A 22542-nucleotide genomic window follows, 5' to 3' on the forward strand; every position below is an offset into this window, starting at 1 on the left:
TGTCAACTACCATAGGACTTGCAGCAAAAATGTAAGTTAAATTTATGAAATAAGAACTTAATATTAAATATGCATCTAAATAAATCTAATGAGATAAAAATTTATTTTTAAATTCATGTCTGTATCATATAATTTGATTTAATGATTTTTGTTTTATAGTACATCAAGTCATGCTGCCTTTACTCCTCTATCAACAACTTTAGCAGCAACCATTCGAGAACTCCATCGTTGTTTATTGCTAGCACTTGTAGCTGAAAGTTCTTCTGCATTGTTGACACAGATACTTAAGGTATTATAACAATTTGTGTATTTATAAACTCAATATAATTGACAAAATAGCAAGAGCTTTTTTATATCTAACAAAACACGCCTCTCAGATCTATTTAGTTTGATGTATTTGAAGTTTCGATTCAAAAAGAGAAAGTTAAAATAGAAAAACAAAATGATGAAATCCCCATTAGGAAAGTGTATATTTCTCCATTTAATCATCAATCTGATGAAAATTAAAAGGCTATAAGAACCACAGGTCATAATGAATGACTTTCATTTATTGTCTTCAGTTGGTTATACAGTAGAAGACATGGAATATGACTGAATCAAGAATGGTGAGGAATATGACTGAATGAAGAATGGTGAGGAATATGATGATGAAAAATGTAAGATGAAAGGTTTGAGTCCCTTGATACTTAGGAGCATTAAATGACCCATGATTTTTTTCAGAAATTTGTTGAAATTTAATTGCCAGATTTGTGTTACATTAACAGGTAAGCAGATGCTAAGAATGGCAAAAGAAGAAGAATTTCAATGAAACTAACCTACAACCAAAATTCTGCTCCATCTGGCAGAGCCTGTCTGAAAGAACGCTGTTTCAACTGCACCTTAATCAGGTGCTCCAATTCATTCCACTTGTGTTTAGTGTGATTGGGGTCCAACTTTTACACATCACTGTTCACACACCAGTCCTGTATGTGAACAGACCTGGAGTGTTGTTATGCTGATACCAACAGGGTCCATTTTTGAGGTAATGCCACAGTGTAGATACCATCTAATTGTCAAGAACACCTAAGTAGGTCATGGACTTCATGGTTTTGGCTACTACCACAAAATGGATCACGTCTGAACCAGCTTAAACAGCCCCACACCATCAGCCACCTCCAACAAACTTCAACGAGACAATGCACTCTAACAGCACGTACTCTCCAGGCATTCTTTACACTAAAGCATATTTATCAAAACAAAACATTGTATAGCAAGATTTATACTCCATAGAAACCTTCTGCCACCATCCTAGAGTCCATGAATGTTAAGAATGACTCCACTATTTGCATTGGTAGTTATGATATTGGGTGGTGTATATCCAAATAAACATTTATCAAAATGTTTATTTGGATATATAGTAAAATAAAACCGGCATTCAAAAATCCAAAAATCCTTTTTTTTTAATTTGACACTTATCGAAAATGCTGCTAAAACAATGACAAATAATCATAATAACCTAGAAGTTGCTCAGTCATCTTGCGCTTTAAGTGCTGTTAGGTTATTATAAATTATATATCACCACCAAGAACTTTGCCATAATTTCTTGAAATAGCATGTTTCCTGACGTGAATTGAACTCTGTAATGTATGTCTCTCATTGGTATATTTGTTATAATAAAATTTTCATTACAGTGAAATGCATTAAAAAAATGTCATTACAATATGATACATATTACAAAATAAATAATTATAGCAGAACTTGCTTATTAAATGCTCGTTATATACTTGTTATTTTCAATGAAACAAAATTTTATTACTTCTGCCTGAAAAAAAAGAAAAACATTACAGATACTCCCCGGCTTATGTAATACTCGACTTACGGAAATTCAACTTTACGTAAGTTTTTACCGGCCAGTGTAAACTTAAAAAAATTGTGAGAACATAATTTGCATCCCATAGAAATAAATGGAGGTATTGTGAAAATATCGTAATGTGAACCCAATAACACATTGTTTTTTTTTTTTTTTTTGGTAATTTGTTCCAAGACCTCGGAAGTTGAAATTTTCACTATATAACTAAGCTATTTATCTATCTAAAAAGTCATTTTTATAATGAAAATTGCACCAGACTTTCATCGTTATCATATGTTCCATTATAAGAAACAATTTTGAATGCCTTTGTGATATTTTTCTAAAACACATTTCTGGAGGTCGCTACCATAAAACAATAAAAACAATTTGCACTTTCCATTTTATTGGGTTTTTCCTGTTAGCATCGGGTAGTAACTAAACAGGTAATAAACTCGATCTGCTTGCATTTGCGATAATACCGATAACTGGAAATTCTGTGGATTTTTAGGTTATTACAGTGTTATGGTGAAATGAGTTCCCTTTCACTGAAATCTTCAATCATATAAAAAACATAAATAAATTTTCAGAATCTTCTCTTCATTCATATTTTCTTATTACAATGGTGAAGAGAAAGGGACCAACAGAAAGTGCAAGTGCTGGCAGTGCTAGGAATCAAAACAAAATTGATTTAGAAATGAAGATGATTAATTAAGTACAAAGCAGGACAAAGTTTTGTCATCTATTGCACGGAATTAGGTCTCGCTGCTTCAACAGTGAATACTATTTTAAGGGACAATGCACATATAAAAGAACATGTTAAAGGATCAGCGCATTTAAGATGAACAGTGATCACAAAACAGTGTTCAGGTGCTACGTCGAAGATGGAAAAGCTATTAATAATATGGATGGAAAATCAGATTCAGAAGCAAGTGCTCCTGAGTCCAATGGCCATTCAAGCAAAAGCAAGAAGTATTTATGAAGATATTAAGGATAAGTAACGCAAACCCAAAGCCAAGTTCAAAGCAAGCAACGGGTGGTTTAATAGGTTCAAGCATCGTGCTGGTTTCCAAAACATTAAAGTATGCAGTGAAGTCGCCAATGTCGATTCTACAGCTGCAGGGAGATTTTGTGATGTGTTCAAAAAAACCCCTTCTAAATCTCCACAGCCTTCAACTTCCACAGCATTGTGCTTTTTTCTGTGCATGAGATAAAAAAATTTAATTCTATTTACATGTTCGTCGAACGTTTATTTTTTGCTTCAATCAAATTCAATCAAATTTGCGAGTGCTGCATAAGCATTTAGGGAAATTCCGACTTATGTAGAGTTCCGCGGAACGCAACCCTTACGTAAATTGGGGATTGGCTGTATGTCATAATAGTAAGGTAGCTTTGCTAGAACATTTCTTAATGTTATCTTTCTACAATGGTTGATAATCTGTACACTTTACTACCAGCAGAGTTGTACTGCATTATATTTAAAAAAACCTAACAAGGGTTAAGTCCCAGTTTTGCTTGATTTAAATATTTCTACTGTATCTCTGCTATGTGAGATTTTTTAATAAAACCATTCTGGCCATATTTCCACACGGATCCTAAACATGGTTAGCATAAACCAGGGGTGCACAAACTTTTTTGTCATCAGTCTGAATAGAAAAATTGTATGTTTACTGCCAAGTACAGGTTATGCCTCGCAATTCGACGTACCGCTATTCGACAGTTGGATTTCTCAGGCCAGCGAAAACGCTACATGATATTGCATGATAGAATTCTTTGCTGGACTACATAACTGCGTTTAACATTACTAAATAGCACTAAATAGTGACGGCTGCTTCATACATTTTAACCAATGGTATTAAAGAGCGAGAGTAACATTTAACCAATGATAGATAAAGAGGGAATAGATCCCTCAATCGTTCAGCTGCGTTAGCCGCCCTCAAAGATAGCTACAGGTATACCGTCAGTTCTTCCTCAGTTATGAGACAACATTATCTCGTTAATAATCATAGTCTGAGTTCACGTTTGCTCTAGTTGTTTGTGCTAATTTATAATTCTGCATTTCTCATAAAGTAAAAAATTTTGTGCTTTGGCAGTTATTTATTTTTTGAGTGAAATTTGATAATGGGTCCAAAGAGAAGTGAACAGCAGAATAATTCAGAAAAGAAACACACTTGGTTGAGCATAGAAAAAGTGCAGAAAGGTAGATCAATTACAGATATAGCTCAAGAGTATGGCGTCCCTAGGTCAACCGTGGCAACTTTTTGGCAACAAAGAGACAAGATTATAGGTGCTAGGGTGTTCGCTGGAGCAATGAAAATTTCTGACAGAAACAGATCTTTAATCAATGAAGAAATGGAAAAGCTGCTTCTTACCTAGATTAGAGAAAGACCGATGAAAGGAGATCCAGTAACTCAGGCAATGATCTGTGAGAAGGCTAGGTTAATTTTTGAAGAATTGCAGAAGAAAATTCCAGGACGTATCTCAGATCAAACTGATGAATTCAAGGCAAGTCATGGGTGGTTTCACAGATTCAAAGGTAGAACAAGTATCCATAGCGTTCTCAGACATGGGGAAGCAGCCAGTGCAGATAAAAAGGCTGCAGAAGAGTTTGTGAAAAAATTTGAAGATTTAATCATGAAGGAAGGTTACTTGCCGCAGCAAATTTTTAACAGGGATGAAACTGGGTTATTTTGGAAGCACTTACCAATCGAACATACATCACGCAAGAAGAAGTGACGTTCCCAGGACATAAGCCTATGAAAGATAGGCTTACCTTGTTATTGGCAGCAAATGCAAGCGGAGACTTTAAAGTACAGCCACTTCTCGTTTACCACTCTAAAAATCCTCGCTGCTTTGGGAAGAAAATCATCAAGTCCAAACTGCCAGTGATGTGGAGATCCAATGCAAAAGCCTGGGTAGACCAGAAAGTCTTCAAAGATTGGATTTTTGAGGAGTTTGCCCTGAGCATAAAAAAATTCCTCATTGACAACAATTTACCTTTGAAAGCACTGCTGATTCTTGACAATGCTAGTGCCCACCCCCAAGACTTGGCAAACATTCTTGAATTTGACTTTGATTTCATCAGAGTCCAGTTTTTGCCTCAAACACCACATCACTGATCCAACCCATGGATCAAGAAGTAATTGCTTGTTTTAAAAAACTTTACACCAAGGCTTTGTTTTCACAGCTTTTTGACGTGACTCATTCTTCTGATAAGACACTGAAGGAGTTCTGGAAGACTGAGTTCAATATTCTTCACGCCATTTCCTTTATTAAAACTGCCTGGGAGGGAGTGACACAGAGGACCCTTCGTGCATAATGGAAGAAACTCGTTCCTTCCTTTTTTCGGGATGACAACAATGCAGTCCAAGCTGATGAAGAATCAGAAGCAACTGCGGCCATGCGAGAAATCATTTTGACGGCAGAGAACCTCGACATAGGAGAAGTTGATGAGGCTGATGTGGAAGAGCTTGTGGAAGATCACGATGACGAACCAACCGTGGAAGAACTCAAAACACTCAGCGAACAGGAAGCAAAAGAGAGAGAAAAGGAAATTTCACTTGAAGAAGACAGGGAAAAAGGGCCGATGCCAACAGCTGCCATTAAAGAAATTTTATTCCATTGGGAGAAGGTGCAGTCTGCTTGTTTAAAATGGCACCCCAACACTGCTGTTGTAACTAGAATGACAGACTTGTTTAACAACACTACTATGCATCACTTCAAGGCTATCTTGAAAAAGAGGGAGAGACAGTCCACCCTTGATCAATTCCTCATCCCCATTCAAGCCAAGAGGAGAAGAGAAAGGGTAGAAGAAGATAAATAAAACATCCTTCCAACATCTAAGGCTCAATGAAATGTATGTACTCATTATGTATTTTGTAATTTCGTTTGTTATATGGTAGAATATAGTAAAGTCAATAATACTGTGTATTTCTCTCCGACAACAAATTAATCAATTTTCCATAAACTTATATGGAAGATATTGACCGCAATTTGACAAATTCGCAATTCGACTCTAATTCGGCTACGGATTATAGTCGAATTGCGAGGCACCACTGTATTATTATTATTGGGTGGAAGGAATTGTAATAAAAAAATTTTTAATTTACTTCAAAGTTAATGTGTATTTCTTGAAACAATATGTGAAGATTGTTATTATTGATCTTTTGCCCAGCATCTGCTAATGATGTATTGTTTCTTTGATCAGAAACTGCATTATAGCACACTTGACTAATTTGGATGAATCAGTTGTACACACCTCACATATGGACATTATGCAATTCATCATATATACTTTTCATTATACTCTCTGTGTGTGTGTGTGTGTGTGTGTGCGTGTGTGTGCGTGTGCGTGTGTGTGCGTGTGCGTGTGTGTGTGTGTGTGCGTGCGTGCGCGCGCATAATATATGAATACAAGGAATTGTACATTTAAACAAGTTATCTCCCCTCCCCATTAATTGTTTTTGCATTTAATTAAAAAAACCCTTAAAAATTGATTTCCTGATTAACACTGATTGTTTCTTTTATATGTGTAGTGTTGTTCTATACTGGTTGAAAATGTTCCTTATCAAAGGTTGAGACCAGAATTGCTGACAAGACTTATCACTCACATATATCCTCTTCTTAACCACAAAGGTAAGGTAAATTTACATAGAAATTTTTTCTTTTTTCTTTTTTTTTTTTTGCATCTGTATAAATTAATCTGTATCAGTACCTGAACTTTCATATGTTGCTAAGTTTATCACTTTAATAATTTTTTTGCATAATTTTTTGTATATTTGTAGATAGCTTTTATTTCTGTTTTTAAATTATAGATTTTAAATTAATGTTATTATACAAGTGTTCAAATTATCTTTACATCTTCAAATCATGATTAAAAATGAAAGCATTGACAGTATCTTTCCAAGTTGTAAAGTAAGATATAGTTGCATGGTTTATAAAGATGAAATCAGATATATAATTCAGTAAAAGTGCAGGATAAAGAACACAGCCACTGTAGGTCTGAGTAATAGTTCTCTTTTTAGATTCTTCCTTTGTAATTAATGATAATGATGTGTTCCTGCTAAATGGAAAGATTTATGGTTCAACTCCTGCCAGCTTGGCTAGCCGGTTTCAGGTGGAGGTAATAATTTGAAATTAGAAATCTCTTTGGACACTACCCATTTTATGACATATTGGTTCCTGCACTGTCAAATTTTGAATGCAGTTTCATTCATTGGCGAGAACCAAGTTGAAGATATTAGGACTCATTTTACATTCTCTGACATGTTGAAATAAATAGCAATCATCCAGAAGGCTCAAAAATATGTTTCCTCATGGTTTATTGTCAGTTCACAATTCCAATCTATAAGAGGCAGGTTGGAGTTGCCTATCAAGAATTTTGTCATAATCCCCAAAATCATTTGGTCTGTAATGTACCTTGGCTGTCATCTTCCCTTTACCCAAGTCATCTTGTATCACACAGGTCCAACATCCATCTGAACTTGATCTGACTCTGGGTACAGTCTTATCAATTTGTTTAGAAGGTGGGGGTCATGCTTTCGATAAGAAGCATGACCCCCCTTATTTGACCCTTCCTGTCCCTCCTAAACATGCTATAGTCACCGTAGGGGCATCATCCACACCTTCTTTAGTCGTGTCATCAATTAGTTGATCTAATCAAAAGCTTAAATTCTTTAATTTATTTACAGTACTCCTAGCTTTACTATATAGACAAATTAAATTTTGTATCTTTTGGCTTTTTACAACCCTTATGCATCCTTTATAATTTCTTAATTTTTTTCCCAGTGGTATGTGATTTACTGTTGATTTTGCACATATTTCAATGTTTCTTTCTGTGAATAAGTTAATTACAGGTTAGTCACAAGTACTCTCAGGGAGGATGAAAGTGCAATTTTGGCTATCTGTAAATTTGTATGACTAACTTTGCATCATTCCAATGACCCCTAACCACCCTTCATTAGCAGTTTTCTTGAGCTCTTAAGGCAGTGGTTTTCAACCTTTTTTTAATAATGGCACCTTTAAGTAATTTATTTTATTTTGTGGCACCCCTACCTGCCTGTTAGATCCGATTCTCTCTTTGTATATATATAATATTTTTAAAAAAATGTTATATGATAGTTATTATTATAATATAATTATAAGGATGTATCTTTTTATAATGAAATAAATACTTAAATTTAAAAAAAAAATAGGTTTAAGTAACTTAAACCCAAATTATGTGGCACCCCTGGGATGTTGTTGCAGCACCACAATTGAAACCACTGTCTAAAGGTGTCCTTAATGACAATTGCAAAAACCCTTACACCTTCTTTATTCAAATGAATTCCATCTTTGCAAAACAGATTTCTTTTATTAATTAGGTCAGACCAAACTAAACAAAATCCCCCCGCCACAGCATGAATGTCCATGAGTTTCTCTTCCAGAAGTCTTTTGGTCTTCCACTTATATATGCATCTGAACCCCTCCAAGTTTCCTTAACATTGTCATACGAGTGTTTGATAGTAGACTTGTTTGGAGGAGTACACATATTGCCATATTTCTCTGAAAATTCTTCTCTAGTGATTTCATTACTTTGATTTCTAATGTAACTTTCCAAAATGGATATCTTTTGATCTCCATTCTTGTACTTAAAGATCTTAAAAAGAAATAAAGGAAGAAACATTATATGAGTGAGCTGCATTTCTTTATAAATTGCAGTTTTATACACTATAGAATTTCTGTATAAAATTGTCAGGTTTCCTCCTTTTCCCTCCTTTTGTGAGTTGTAAGTTACATTTATAGTTATAAAAAGATGCAATATAAAGCCGTTTTATTTTTTTAATACTGTCAAGTTTCCACATCCAAGATAAAATTGAAAATATTATCTGATAAAATATATTTGAGGATATTCAGTTTTTTTTTAAGAATAATGTTTCATTAAAAACTGTTAATAGTTTTATCATTTAGTATTTTTATTAAAATATTTTATTATAAAAGACTTTTATAATAAAATGATATATAATAAGACTTTTATTTATGATATAATAAAAGACTTTTATATATAAAAGTCTTTTATTATATCAGAGTAAACATTTATTGTTGAAAAAATTTCTTATTGCAGAAGAGATCTCTTGATGTTTATTTCTCTTACCTCTTTTCTTGTAATGTCTTAATTGGAACTCTTTCAGTCCTGCATAAGCAATGCATTTCAGAAGTAAAGATAGTGATAATACATTACTAACTTAGGATGTGGAAATTAACAATAGTAAGATTAAGAACTTTGTTCTGATACACACAAAATTTTCCTCTGATAAAAAAAAAAACATTGATTGAGAAATTAGCACAGAAATCATGTTCGAGAAATAACCTTCACTATTTAAAATATTACAGAATTAATAAAGTTTAATGAATACCGATTAAATTTCACTAAAATATGATGAAAACACATTCACACTTTAACATTAAATAATGTCAAACACAGACCATGTTAAACTTCTGGAAGTTAAATTATTGTGCTAGGCGAAATGCTGGTAAACTATAAAGTAATATGATGCAGCTTCTCAGATTTAGGCCAACTAGTTTAACATTCTTAACTAGTGTTAAAGTTGATCTGTGTCTAGAAGCTTTAATTTGAAAAATGAGATAATCTGAAAAATTGTGTGCTAGAAAAATCATCTTTCCAGCACAATTTTTCAACAAAAGCACTAATGCTATATCCTGACATGATGAGCCAATTCCAAAAATGTATTATTAAATGAAATTAGTTAACTGACTTAAATTTCTTTCTTTCTCTGGCAGCAAATTTTTTTAGTAACTAATTTCTGTTTTTTATTTTAATTTTTTAGATTATCAAGTTCAAGTGGCCTGCCTTACATTATTAGGATCTGTTGTAAGTGTTCAGTTGATCCCAGAGGATGCAAAGAATTTAATTCTTGATAAATTTGTTATAGATAATGTGGGATCTGCAATAGCTACTCTGACTTGTAATAAAGACTTGAATACTTTGCAAGAAAGCAGTTCTCAGTCAGTGGGAATAGGTAAATTTCCATGGTTAATAAATGTATGCTGGAACAACATTATGACAAAAATGCCACCTCCTCTACCTGTACGTCTCGAATCACTTCAGTTTCTTGGATTATTTATTGGAAAATACTTCTACACAGTAAGGTGTGTAGTGATTTAATAGCCATTCATTAACTACTTGAAGGCTTTCTTTAATTTATTTTGCCCTTAAGCACTTTAAAATTTCATTTGTGCATTGCAGTTTTGCTATCATTCTTGTGGACATAACATAGTGCTCTGCATATCTGGATCAAATTGTAATATGGTATTTACCACTTAGTTTTTAATAGCTCATGATGGTTTTATCTTCTTTCATATTTTCTTTAATAACAATTAATCATTGAGGATCAGCTGTTATTAAAGAGTTTCTTGTTGTTTACTATTTTGTTAATTTGACTGAAATTTTCATATGCATATTTTAGTGTCAGACAGTTAATAAATAATGTGGGCTAAAAAAATTAATCAGTTTTAGAAAATAAGGCAAAAAAATATAAAATTTATTAAATACACCCACCCACTTCAGAGAATTATAAGTTCTTTATCCTTTGATATACAGTAAACCCTCGATTTACTGTATATCAAAGGATATACAGTAAATCGGACCCCAATATAATGGATTTCGGATTTAAAGGACCAGACAAATAATAATACAGTAATGTACATATTAATCTTGACCATATTATTTTTTTTAGGTTATACAAAACTTGTGTTATTATTAATTAAAAATTAATAATAATTACCTATTTCCATTATTGTTTTGATAATTACCTACTTTTATTTTTATAATCAAATTCAGGAAATTGTAGTCAAGAAATTGTTTTTTATTCTTTCTGAAAACGTGTTCAAATAGCTGTTTTCCCAGATTACAGATAACAGATAAGAGCAGTCAGTGACTTGCGAGCTGAATGTGACTTGGGACACTAAACTGCAGGTCTACCAACTCGCTTTGTTTCGGTCTCAGTCTACCTCACGCTATTGTGCAATCAGGTTGTATACAGTGTTTCTGTGATTTCTGAATTGTGACTTTATTTATTAAATAATTTTGCGATCCTTACAATTTAAAATGGAATCAAGTGATGGAGGAGTTAAAAGAAAGCATGTGAACTTAAATATGGCACAGAAATCAGAGCTAATTGAAAAATTAGAACAAGGCGTCTCAGTAGCACATTTTTGTGAAATTTACGGCGTGAAAAAACAAACTGTTTCTGATATCTGTAAATCAAAGGCCAAATTGCAACATTTTATATTTACAACAGAATATTACATATTCTTTATTATAATTTAATAATTTTATATTATATTAAAGTTTTTTTTTTTTACATTAAGAACAATAAAAATGCCCCCCCCCCCCCCCCCCCAGGTTACATTTGATTTAACAGACTTTCGGCATTAACAGTCTCCTGTTAGTCCATTAAATCGAGGGTTTACTGTAATTCAAACTCAGTTTTCGGCAAGAAATATTTACATAATTAAGAAAAAGTTTTCTTAAACTTTCTTAAGAAAATTTTTTCTTAAATATTGCTTACCAAATATTTCTTAATTTTTTAAGAAATATTGGCATGCAATATTTAAGAACATGTTTCAGTTTATGGTGAACATAACCATATGTAAAGTTTGCCTTCAGTATGTCTAATAACTTCTGAAATCCTAGATATATATTTGGACAGATCGAGAAAATTCTTTTCTTTTCCATGAATGACTTCTTTAGAGGAATATAATAAAAATACTGCAGTTACCATAATAAACTATTTCTCTAGTAGTATATAAAAATTTCCAACATCTGTATGCAACCTAGTGACATTTTGACATTTCTGGCTTGCCAGATACATTATAATAAAAAAAAAGCACAGGAAAAAAAGAGGAGGCAGAATAAGGTGGATTTTTAAATTTAATGGTTGTGGCCAGTGTAAATTCAAATAGGTACTTAACCAGTTATCAAGCATGTGAGCCTGACTGATAGTGAATGATATAAAGTTTTTCCTGCCTTTAAGTCATGTTGTCCACTTAGCTAAAAGCTAATAATTATTGATTAAATAGAGATCACAGGCTATATTTGCTCAATTTATAGCCTGGGAAACTGTTTGAAAACTGTTTGTTAGTGGTCCAGCAGCTATTTAACATTATTCTTATTTCCTGTTTTATAAAATATGTAATGTATGCAGGAATTAGTATTTGTATTAGTTTTAGCCGTATAGTGCAAGGAACACTACAAGCTTTTGCTGAGTTGGCAAAAAAAAAAAAAAAAGCAGATAAGAAAATACACATTATGCACTTCCCTCTTTGCATAAGTAACTATCCAGTTGACCTTTGAATTTCTTCAAACTGCCAACCTCAATTACCTGCAAAGACAATTTTTTCCAGTAGTCAACAACTCACCGGCTGAAAGAACTTCCTATAATCTCGTCTAAACCTCTTTCCCTGTAATTTGAATTTATGGCCCCTAGTTCTGGAATTCTTTATAACAGTGAAATTCTGCCTTCATTCATTTTACTGACTCCTCTCAGAGCCTTATAAACCTCCCCTCTAAGGTGTCTTTGTTGTAAACCTCCCCTCTAAGTTGCCAAGCTCTGTAGCCCACATAAAGTCTTTCCTCATACAGCCACCCTTTTGCCGGTCTCACCATACAAGTTGCCTGTGTTTGAATTCTTTCAAGAAGCCCAATGTCTTTTTTCATATACATATAATTATATGTATATTGCACACCCTGCATTGGAATCAGGAAGTAGATATTATCTGAGAATCTATTGTCAGAGAAACAGGAAATATGATAGGTGGAATGGGTCATGGTATGTCTCCAGGGTCAAAAATTGATGACATTCTAGAGCAGTTGTCACCTTTCAAGGGTACAAAAGATGATTGTTGTACACGCAGGTACTAATGATATTAAGAATAAGAGATCTGAGGACTTACTGAAGCTAAATGTAAGTAAAGAACCTGGGGCAGATGGGATCTATCCAATTATATTGAGAGAGGCGCAAAAGAAGTCAGCAAACCCTTATCCATAATTATGAGGACATTCTTGAATTATAGGAGGACCTATGGACTGGAGTTGTGCAAATGTGTAACCACTTCATAGAGGGATCAAAGCATGAAGTGAGTAATTACAGACCCATAAGCTTGACTTCTGTTACAGGGAAATTAATAGAGTCACTGTTTAAAGAAGTAACGCAGAACCATCTATTCAGGAATGCAATTAAACTGCAATCACAGCATGGATTTGTTAAGTGGTGATCTTATAAACCTCCCCTCTAATCTGATCGGATATTATGATGCAGGTAACAAAGAACAGTTTCTTACTGGATGCAAAAAATGATTTTGACCACATATACTTAAAGTTCAGAAAACCCTTTGATACTGTTCCACATGAAAAGACTGTTGTACAAATTAGAGCGGTGTGGCATTAAAGGCAAGTCACTGCTATGGATAAAGGGATGGTTGAGTGGGAGAAAATAGAGTGGAGTGCCCCAGGACTTAGTGCTGAGCCTATTGTTGTTTTCAGTATTTATTAATGATATTGATGAAGGCTTATCAGGATTAATGCCTAAGTTTGCAGATGATACAAATGTTGGAAGAGTAGTTACCGTATTTCCCCATTATAAGACGCACCTTAATTTCAGGGCCTGAAATTTGAAAAAAAAATTTATTACATAAAGTTATTGAACTCAAGTTTTATTCATCATAAAATTCATACAACTCATCACTGTCAAAACTCCAATCCATTAGCTTGTCCTCATCTGTGTCTTCATATATTGCCTCGTCCTCAGTTCCATCTATGGCATTTGAAATTCCACACTTCTTAAATGACTTGACAACGATCTCAATCTTGATATTATCCCAGGGTCTTTTCACCCAGGTACAAACTTCTCCTATAGTTGGTTTCTTCACTCTTCCTGCTGGTGTCAAATTGTCCCCAGAAGACTTCATCCATTGGTTCCATTCGTGGCAGCTTTGAAGGGTTTGTTAATGCTGACATCAAGTGGTTGGAGCTGGGATATCAAGCTTCCAAGTATGATGGCAAGTTTTGTTTTTTGCTCTGCATCAATCTTCTTTGTATTTTTTGTTATGTGTGCCCTGAACTGATCAAGCACCAATAGGGCAGGTTTGCGTAAGAGCCCACCTGGTCTCCTGCTCCAAACTTTCTCAAACCAGATCTTCATCCCACCTGATCCATCCAATCCTTGTCATGAACGTGGACAATCACTCCTCGAGGAATGTCTTCTTTTGGCATTGTTTTGCATTTGAAAATCAGCATAGGAGGCAGCTTGGTTCCGTTGGCACAACAAGCTAGAACAACTGTATAATGGCTCTTTTCATGTCCACTTGTCTTCACAGTTACAGTTTTCATCCCCTTCTTATCAACAGTTCTGTTACTTGGGACATCAAATTGAAGGGGGACTTCATCCATATTTGCAATCTGTCCCAACTCAAACTGATGTGTCTTCCGACATTGAATGACAAAATGATGAAATTCAAGGACCTTCTGCTCATAGCTTTCAGGCATCTTTTAGGCAAGTCTGGTGCGTGTGCGCATGCTTAGTCCATTCCATTTCATGAACCTGAAATACCAATTGTGTCCTCCTTTGAAATCAGTAACTTCTTTTTCATCAGCAATTCTTCTTGCTTCATGCTTGAACCATCTTTGTGGACACAGGAATTCCAGTTGCCCTTTGCTCCTCAATCCATATCTTCAATTCCCTCTCTAAATCAGGCCATTTTGCTGACTTGCCTCTAATGGCCTTCTTCTGCCGTGGCATTTTCAGTAGGGTTTCTTCTTCCCATAGCCAGTCTCGGATTGTTTTCTCAGTTGGAGGAGGACCAAACTTACATTCGGCAGCACGATTTCCATTCACTTTTGCAAACTCGATCACTTTTAACTTGAATTCAGCACTGTACGAAAATCTTTTCTGAGCCATTTCTGGGCAGAACGTGGCAAAACGTAACCTAATATACTGGTAACAAGTGCAAAACAACAAGTACGAAAAAGCGGGAAACGCAATTAAAAAAAATCTACAACCACTGTATAAGATGCACCCAGTTTTTAGACCCCAAATTTTTCGAAAAAAGGTGCGTCTTATACATGGGGAAATACGGTAATTACAGTAATCAGGGTATGCTACTCCAACAAGACCTGGATATAGATCAGCTGGCAGTTGAGGTTTAACTTTGATAAATGCAAGGTACTTCATTTGAGTAACAATATCAGCATAACATACCATTTGGATACTCAAGGCAGTGAAGGATGAAAATGCCTAGGGGAAATTTATATTCCACCATGAAGTTCTCTGAGCAGTGCAGATAGGTTGCTAGAGCACTTAAGGGTTTTGTTAATGATATACAAGAATTTTGTCAACAGTGATAAGGTGATAATTATTTCCGCTGTACAAGGCAGTGGTAAAGCCATATCTTGATTATTGCATATAGGTATGGAAGCCTGATTTTAGAATGGATGCGGTTCTCATGGAATGGGTATAGTCAAGGATACTCTTGACTACACCCATTTCCAAGAAAGATTTCAATTTTGCAAATTGTAGTGTCTGGAAACTATGCACATGCAAGATCTGAGTGAGGTATTTAAGGCTCTGAATGGACTGAGTAAGCTAAATGTTGATAACATCCTTACCTAGCACAGACAACACGCATAAGGGGGCACAAATTTAATTTCAGAAAGGATGATTGCACAATTGATGTACAGAAATTTGCCTTGAGCCAATGGGTAGTTGATTGTTGGAACAAGCTTCCATCTTTTATTGTAGAAGTGGGTAGTTTGATAAATTTAAGGAAGAATTATACAAATTATTGGAGGGGATGGATGGGGGCAGGTGATGAGGAAGGATTTCTAGAGACTGCAGTTTTCAGGAAATATATATGAAAGTGCTATCAGAAAACAGAAGTAAAGTGGAAAAATTGGGAACCGTTAATTTTACAAGTTTTGAATTTAACTGTGAATCAATGTTGAATTCTTGATTCACATGTTTGGACTGTTTTGGAAGAAAGAGGTGGAATCATAGATGCTAATTCAAAAGAACAGTTCCTATGGAAGTGTTTTTGGAGTAGTCATGCAGCAGAGTGAATGCACATATACTCAGTAGAACCTCATAAATCTGGTGTCCTTGGGACCCAGCATGCGCCAGATTTTTGAAAATTCTGGTTTCATCAGTAATTCATTATTTCATTAATTAATTCATTGGTAATTCATTATTTCATTAATTCATTCATTAGTAATAATTCATTATTTTTATTAGATAATGCAGCAGCTGTGATTCCTGTAATGTCTACAGAATGAAAGTGTCCATTAACAATTCATTATTTCATTAATTCATTCAATGGTAATTCATACTGCTGGATTGGTCCAGTGGGCAATGTACTTGCCTAAGAAATAAAGGTTGCAGGTTTTAAATACTGTCTCCAGTATGTGTGTTGTGATTGCCCAATATTTTTTAATATGAGATATACAGTGGCAGAAAAAAAATCTGCATCATCTTAAAAAAAGTAACATCTGTAGTGAAATTTATTAGATATTGTTTGATTACGGTCATTTTGTTTGTCGCAAAGCAAAGGTATTACATCAGATAATGCTTCTATTGCATCAGAGAGTAATTGCAAGGTATTGCATCAGCTGTTTCTATAAATACGGCGTTGGAAGGGTATACATGCTCATTAGTATCCTGTTTTGCGGAGGTGTAAGCATGGCAAAAAAAGTGTAGCTGTTGCTCTGTCCCAGGAAGGGCTTTCTACATGTGATAAAGCTGATAAAATAGGCTACCACCAGTCAACAATATTGCAGGTGCCGAAATTAAAGCGTGAAACTGGTGATGTGAAGAGAAAACCTGGATCAGGTCTTCTCTTCACATGACAACGTCTTCCCAAGAGAAAACCTGGATCAGGTCTTCTCTTCACATGACTACGTCTTCCCAAGATCAATATTTGAAACAGCTATGACTTCGTAATCACCATGCTGGTGCTCCTGATCTAAAACTGGACTTTGAGATGGCCACTAGTGTTGAAACAAGTGCATGAACTATCCAAAGACACTTTCGGAATGTGGTCTGCATGCCTATCGGCCCAAGAAGAAGCCTTTGTTGACCCAACAAATGAGGAAGAAGTGACTTACTTGGGCTAAAATGCACATTTCATGGACAAAAGAGCAATGGGACATGATCATCTTTTCTGATGAATCGAAATTCAACCTGCATGGCTCAGATAGGAAGCAATATGTCAGAAGACGAAAATCGGAGGAATACCATCCTGACTGCTTAACACCGAGTGTAAAGTTCCCCACCATTCAGATGGTCTGGGGATGCATAAGAAAAGGGGTGGGGAGAATTAAGTTTATTAACAGAATGGTGAATGCAGAAATGTTGGAGTGCCTGAAACCTGTTATTAGGGATCACCACACAAATGTCCTAAACTGCATTTTTAAACAGGACTCAGCACCTTGCCACACAGAAAAATTGGTAAGTTTTATGCTATTTAGATTTAATGATGAGTTTAATTTCTTGTCTCACAAGGCTTAAAACATACTTACACCAATGTTTTCCCTCGTTTTTCTTCTTTAAGGTGCAGTCATACCTCAGAAATCCTGGCATTACAGTGTTGGACTGGCCCAGCAACAGTCCACATTTGAACCCCTGTTGAAAATTGCTGGTACATAATGTCGTCTAAAATTGCTCAGAAGAAGCCAATAAGTAAGATTCAGCTGCAGGAGAGTATTGTAAGGGTGTGGTACCATGAAACTAGGCAACTCTATATCCAGAAGTTGATTAACTCTATGCCAGATCGTTGCAAGGCTGTAATTGCAGCTTGAGGAGGAACAACAAAATATTGAGGACTTATTTTGCTGGTTTACAGTACATAATACTATTATGTTAACTTGTCATTTCAGTTTGTACACGTAAGTACAATAAAATGTATGTTTGGTTGTCATGATTTCTCATATTTACATTAATTACGCATTTTACCCTTTGGGAAGATATTTATGGCAATTAGGTATATCAGGTGGAGTCTTTTTATTGGATTTCATTTGTTAGATAGGATATATATCCTATCTAACAAATGCATTTTGAACATTTCTGCAACCCACAATGCAGTGCAAAACACATTACAGTAAACCCTCATTAAACCAGATTAATAGGGGCTGAGAGGTGTCCGTTTTAATGAAAGTCTGGATTATATGAAATACGCTTTGTAATGTGGGTAAAGCTTATTTAAACAACATAGTTTACGTGGATAACAGTAAAAACATGTTTATTTTACATTAAATTTTGACTATGTACATACATTAATATGTATGTACATAGTCAAAAATATGCATGTACATACTGTATTTACATTAAAAATACATAATGTCCATAATCACTTAGAACAAGATTGCACTGGTTCATCTTCACTTACATTACTTGCCACATTCACTGGTTTGAAAAAATTACTTATTTTTTTTGTGATTGTTTGCAGTTTATTTCCTTTACTACCAATTCACGTAGGTGTCTTAAGTGTTCATAATAGGCAGATACGTTTTCATTTGTTGATTGTTCAACGTTCAAGTGGTCTTTCACTTCGCTTACCTTAATTTTTGGCTGAGAGTTGTTGCTCACTTCATCTTTCTCGTCTCAACTTTCTGCTGCTCTCATTACACTATCTGCAATCTCCTCTTCGGTCATGATGTGGTAGCCAGGATCATCTTCCTTCCATGACTATCTTCTGTAAGGACAGCTTTTTCCCCTCCTCGTTGTAGAGTCTCATGAAAGTCTTCTGTCTCACAACCACCTGTTTCTGGATTAGCCTCTTCATCTAAGAGAAATTTTTTCCATGAATTCACCAAAGTTTTTGAATTGATTTCTTTTGCAGCATCAGCAAAGTTGTAAATCATAGATCTTACATTGTACAACTTTAAATTTTTCAATGTCTGTTGTCCTCTTGTGTCTTCTTCACCAACTAGTGGCTCCTCGACTTCTAGGACTTCACTCAAAAACTTCTTTCTGTAGAGCCATTTTGCCGTGTAGATCACCCCTTGGTCCATAGGCTTGAAAACAGATGTCGTGTTTGGTGGCAGGAACATGCACTTAATCTTCTTATCTCGAATGATGAGTTTGTCAACGTCAGGATGGCTTGGTGCGTTATCTAGCAAAACCAAGGCCTTTACTTCATCTTCTGGGATTTTCAAATCCTCGATTTGATGTCTTCTGATTTCTGGCACAGCTTTCTTGTGGAACCAGTCCATTGTTATTTCCATGGTAAACCATGCATTGCAGGAATTGTAGTAGTGTACTGGTAGATCATCCATTACTACAATGTTTTTTTAGGGCACGTGGTGGTTTTTTGCTTTTCCCAACAATGACAGTTTTTAACATATGGCTTCCGTCTGCATTTGCACACAGCAATGCTGAAACACGTTCCTTGCTTATTTTTCTTCCAGGCATGGTTTTCTCAGTCTTTGACACTTGTGTGGTTTCAGGCAGAGCTCTCTAAAACAGTCCCATCTCATCAAAGTTGTACACCTGATTCAACTAATAATCCTCCTTTTGAATAAAATCACTCAGTTGTTTCCTGAAAGGCTCAACAGCTTCAAAATCAGCACTAAGAATTTCCCCACACATTTTCTTGTTTGAAATGTTATGCTGTCTTCTAAATCTAAAAAGCCAACCTGAGCTCGCTTTAAATTGTTCAATTCCTAACTGTTTAGCCAGTCTCTCCACCGCTGCTTGAATTTCTATTCCTCGCACAGCCAAACCAGACGGACAAAGTTGGGAAAACCATTTGTACACAGCATCATCTAGTGCTTTATCAGTAGGCATCTGCATTTGTTTAACTTTACTTTTTTCTTTCTCCATGTTAAACTTGAGAACAAAATTACGAATTTAATTTTTTTTCTTTTTAATGTCCAACACAGTTTGTTTTGCAATGCCGTACTCAAGACAGATGCTGGACACTGAAGCTCCTTTTTCAAGTTTTTCTATCACTGATAGTTTATCGTGAAGAAAAAGCATTTTATGCTTACGCTTTTGTCCTACGCTAGGGTTATTTAAAGACATTGTTTAACTGCACAGCACAAACGACAAAAGATAGAAGCACGTAACTGCAGAGCAAACGATAAACAACTGTCTGAACCGCAGCTGGGAACCAGGTTGTTTGTGCAGCATGTCATCACGGCCCAATGATCTCGGGCACAACACATATGACCTTTGAACCCAATCGTTGTTTGATTTTTACACTTTTAAATTTTTTTAAAGCTGTCCGGATTAAGTGACGTACGGATTACTGGGGTCTGGATTAATGAGGGTTTACTGTATTTGCAAAATTCACAAGTGATGCAGATTTTTGTCTGCCACTGTAAATAGTGCAATATGGTTTCAGCAGTTGAACTGCCTTAACTGCTAAATACATATTATTGTACTATTAAGAACTGTACTGCAAACTAGAATTTAATGTCTCAGAAAATAATTGATTTTATAGGTTGAAATGCATAGTAACAATGAGATACAGTGTAGGAAATAAAATTGGTGTTTGGAAATTATTAATGGAACATAATGCATAGATCCAACTCCTGCTGTGCTCTTTTAAAGTACATCTAGCCTATTTCCTTCCTGTCCTTGTATGATCAACTGCCCTTTCAGAAATATTCATAATGTTCCGAATTTTTGAAGTACTGCTGTATGTAAAATCTCATTCTTTTTAATCTCATATATGGTGCTAAGATTTCAACTGCTTCTACTATTGCTAATCTTAATGGCATCTATTCAGTAGAATATAATATTATTAAATGAGTTAATGTAAAACTGGATTTGAATATGCTGCATCCAGAATACAACTTTATAGAAACTTTGACTAAATCCCCATTGACAAGCTCATTTAAAACAAATTGATAACAGAATCTATCTTTCTTTAAATTATACATCTCAACCTGGGACACTCCTTTGCTATAGAACAAATTGCATAGTATATCCTCCCCCCCCCCAGTGTAATATAAGAATAAAACTGAAATTAATTCTTTTATGTAACAGAATTTGTACGCAGGATTTTTTTTTTTTTTTTTTTTTTTTTTTTTTATGTAAACCCCAAACACGAGAGGTATTATAACCTAAAGTACTTAGTACCGTGCTTGGGTTGGAGGTTGAGAAGACGAAAGAAGATATTTGTTGACATTGGACTTGAACTTCTGTAGACTGTAATTTTCAGGAAATACGTATGAAGGAAGGTTGTTCCAAAAAACGGCAGTTGAATGAATAAACAAGGAAGATGAAAAGTTGGTTCTGTGAGTTTGAAGTTGGACAGTAAATGGATGTTGGCTGGTGGCGGCACGTGTTTGGACCATTTTGAAAGAGAGAGCGGGAATTATAGAATCCAATTCAGAAGAACAGTGCCCATGGAAGTATCTGTAGAAGAGGCATGCAGCAGAAACAGTACGTCTATGAGAGAGCGAGTGGAGAAATTCTGTTAGAGATGAATCATTAATTAACCTAACTGCTCTCTTCTGAATAGAATCAAGAAGCCTGAGAGAGGTTTTGGGGGCACCACCCCAGATGTGGGAACAATATTCCATGGCAGGGCGGATTTGCAATTTATACAGAGTAAGCAGCTGTTTGGAAGAAAAGTAACGCCGAGCGTGAAAGAGAAAACCAAGTTTTTTAGATGCGAAGGAAGCAATATTTGTAACATGCTTGGGCCAAGAGAGAGAGATTAGAAGTCAGGGTAATCCCCAAAAGAGATATATCATTTTTCCTAGAAATCGGAATGTCACTAAAGATAAGCATAGGAGCAGAAGAATCCTTTTTGCAAGATATAAGACAAGACTGAGTTTTAGAAGGTTGAAACCAACTAAGTTGTCTTTGCCCCACTGGAGAATTACCTGAAGATCGGCATTTAAGGAATTGGTAGCAGATTTTCGAGAAACTGAAGCTGATTGAGCAGGACAAGGTTTCTCAAAATGGAAAGTGGAATGCAATGTGCTATCATCGGCAAAACTATGGATAGGATTTCCAGTCAATGGAAGAAGGTCATTAATATACAAGAGGAAAAGAGTAGGGGAAAGAACTGAACCTTGGGGGACACCAGCATTAGTGGAGAAGTTAGAAGACAGAGAGCCATCTACCATCACCCTCAGTGAGCGATCACAGAGAAAACTGGATAACCAATTACTAAAAAACAGTTGGCAAACCATAAGATGGAAGCTTGTTATTCGGGGTGGAGATCCAAATGTTTTTGATCATATAGTAGTTCATTAGCAGTTTGCTATACAGGTAACTCTCATATAACACAGTCAACAGGTAACCCTCATATAAAATCTCATGTAGTGTGAAACTGTGTTATACGGGACTTAAGAACCAGTACAAAAATGGGGGCTACCCTCCAAAGGTAACAAATAAAAAAAAAAAAACAGTTGTAAAAAATACAGAATGTGTAGAATACAGATAGTTATTAAAAAAAAATAGACCATTTTTTTTATAACTTTCAGAAACTTAATTTTTATTAAAAATAGTAATAACTGAACAAATGTCTAACAAACTGTAATACATATATGTCAGATAAAATACCTCATTTAATTTTCATCCTGTTTATCACTGCTGTTAAGCACAACAATCAAATGAGAAGGTTTTCTCTGCTGCAGAATATTTTCACCTTCTGAACTTGCTTCTTCAGCATCTAGATTTCGTGTATGTTCTTCTCTCTTTAAAAAATCA

At 35.1% G+C, this 22542-nt stretch overlaps 1 protein-coding gene across 1 annotated transcript in view; it reads left to right on the forward strand.

Annotated features, from left to right (window-relative positions):
• Positions 1 to 22542, forward strand: part of LOC150074936 (HEAT repeat-containing protein 6) — a 314697-nt gene that overhangs the window by 172265 nt on the left and 119890 nt on the right. Inside the window, exons 12-14 of the mRNA XM_090389386.1 lie at positions 160 to 289; positions 6361 to 6460; positions 9652 to 9973. Coding sequence (XP_090245512.1) covers positions 160 to 289; positions 6361 to 6460; positions 9652 to 9973 — 552 coding nt within the window. The remainder of the gene's footprint in view (positions 1 to 159; positions 290 to 6360; positions 6461 to 9651; positions 9974 to 22542) is intronic.

The sequence above is a fragment of the Mastigoproctus giganteus genome, unplaced genomic scaffold, assembly GCF_048544385.1.
Source record: "Mastigoproctus giganteus isolate SK-2022 unplaced genomic scaffold, ASM4854438v1 scaffold_15, whole genome shotgun sequence".
Classification (NCBI taxonomy): domain Eukaryota; kingdom Metazoa; phylum Arthropoda; class Arachnida; order Uropygi; family Thelyphonidae; genus Mastigoproctus; species Mastigoproctus giganteus.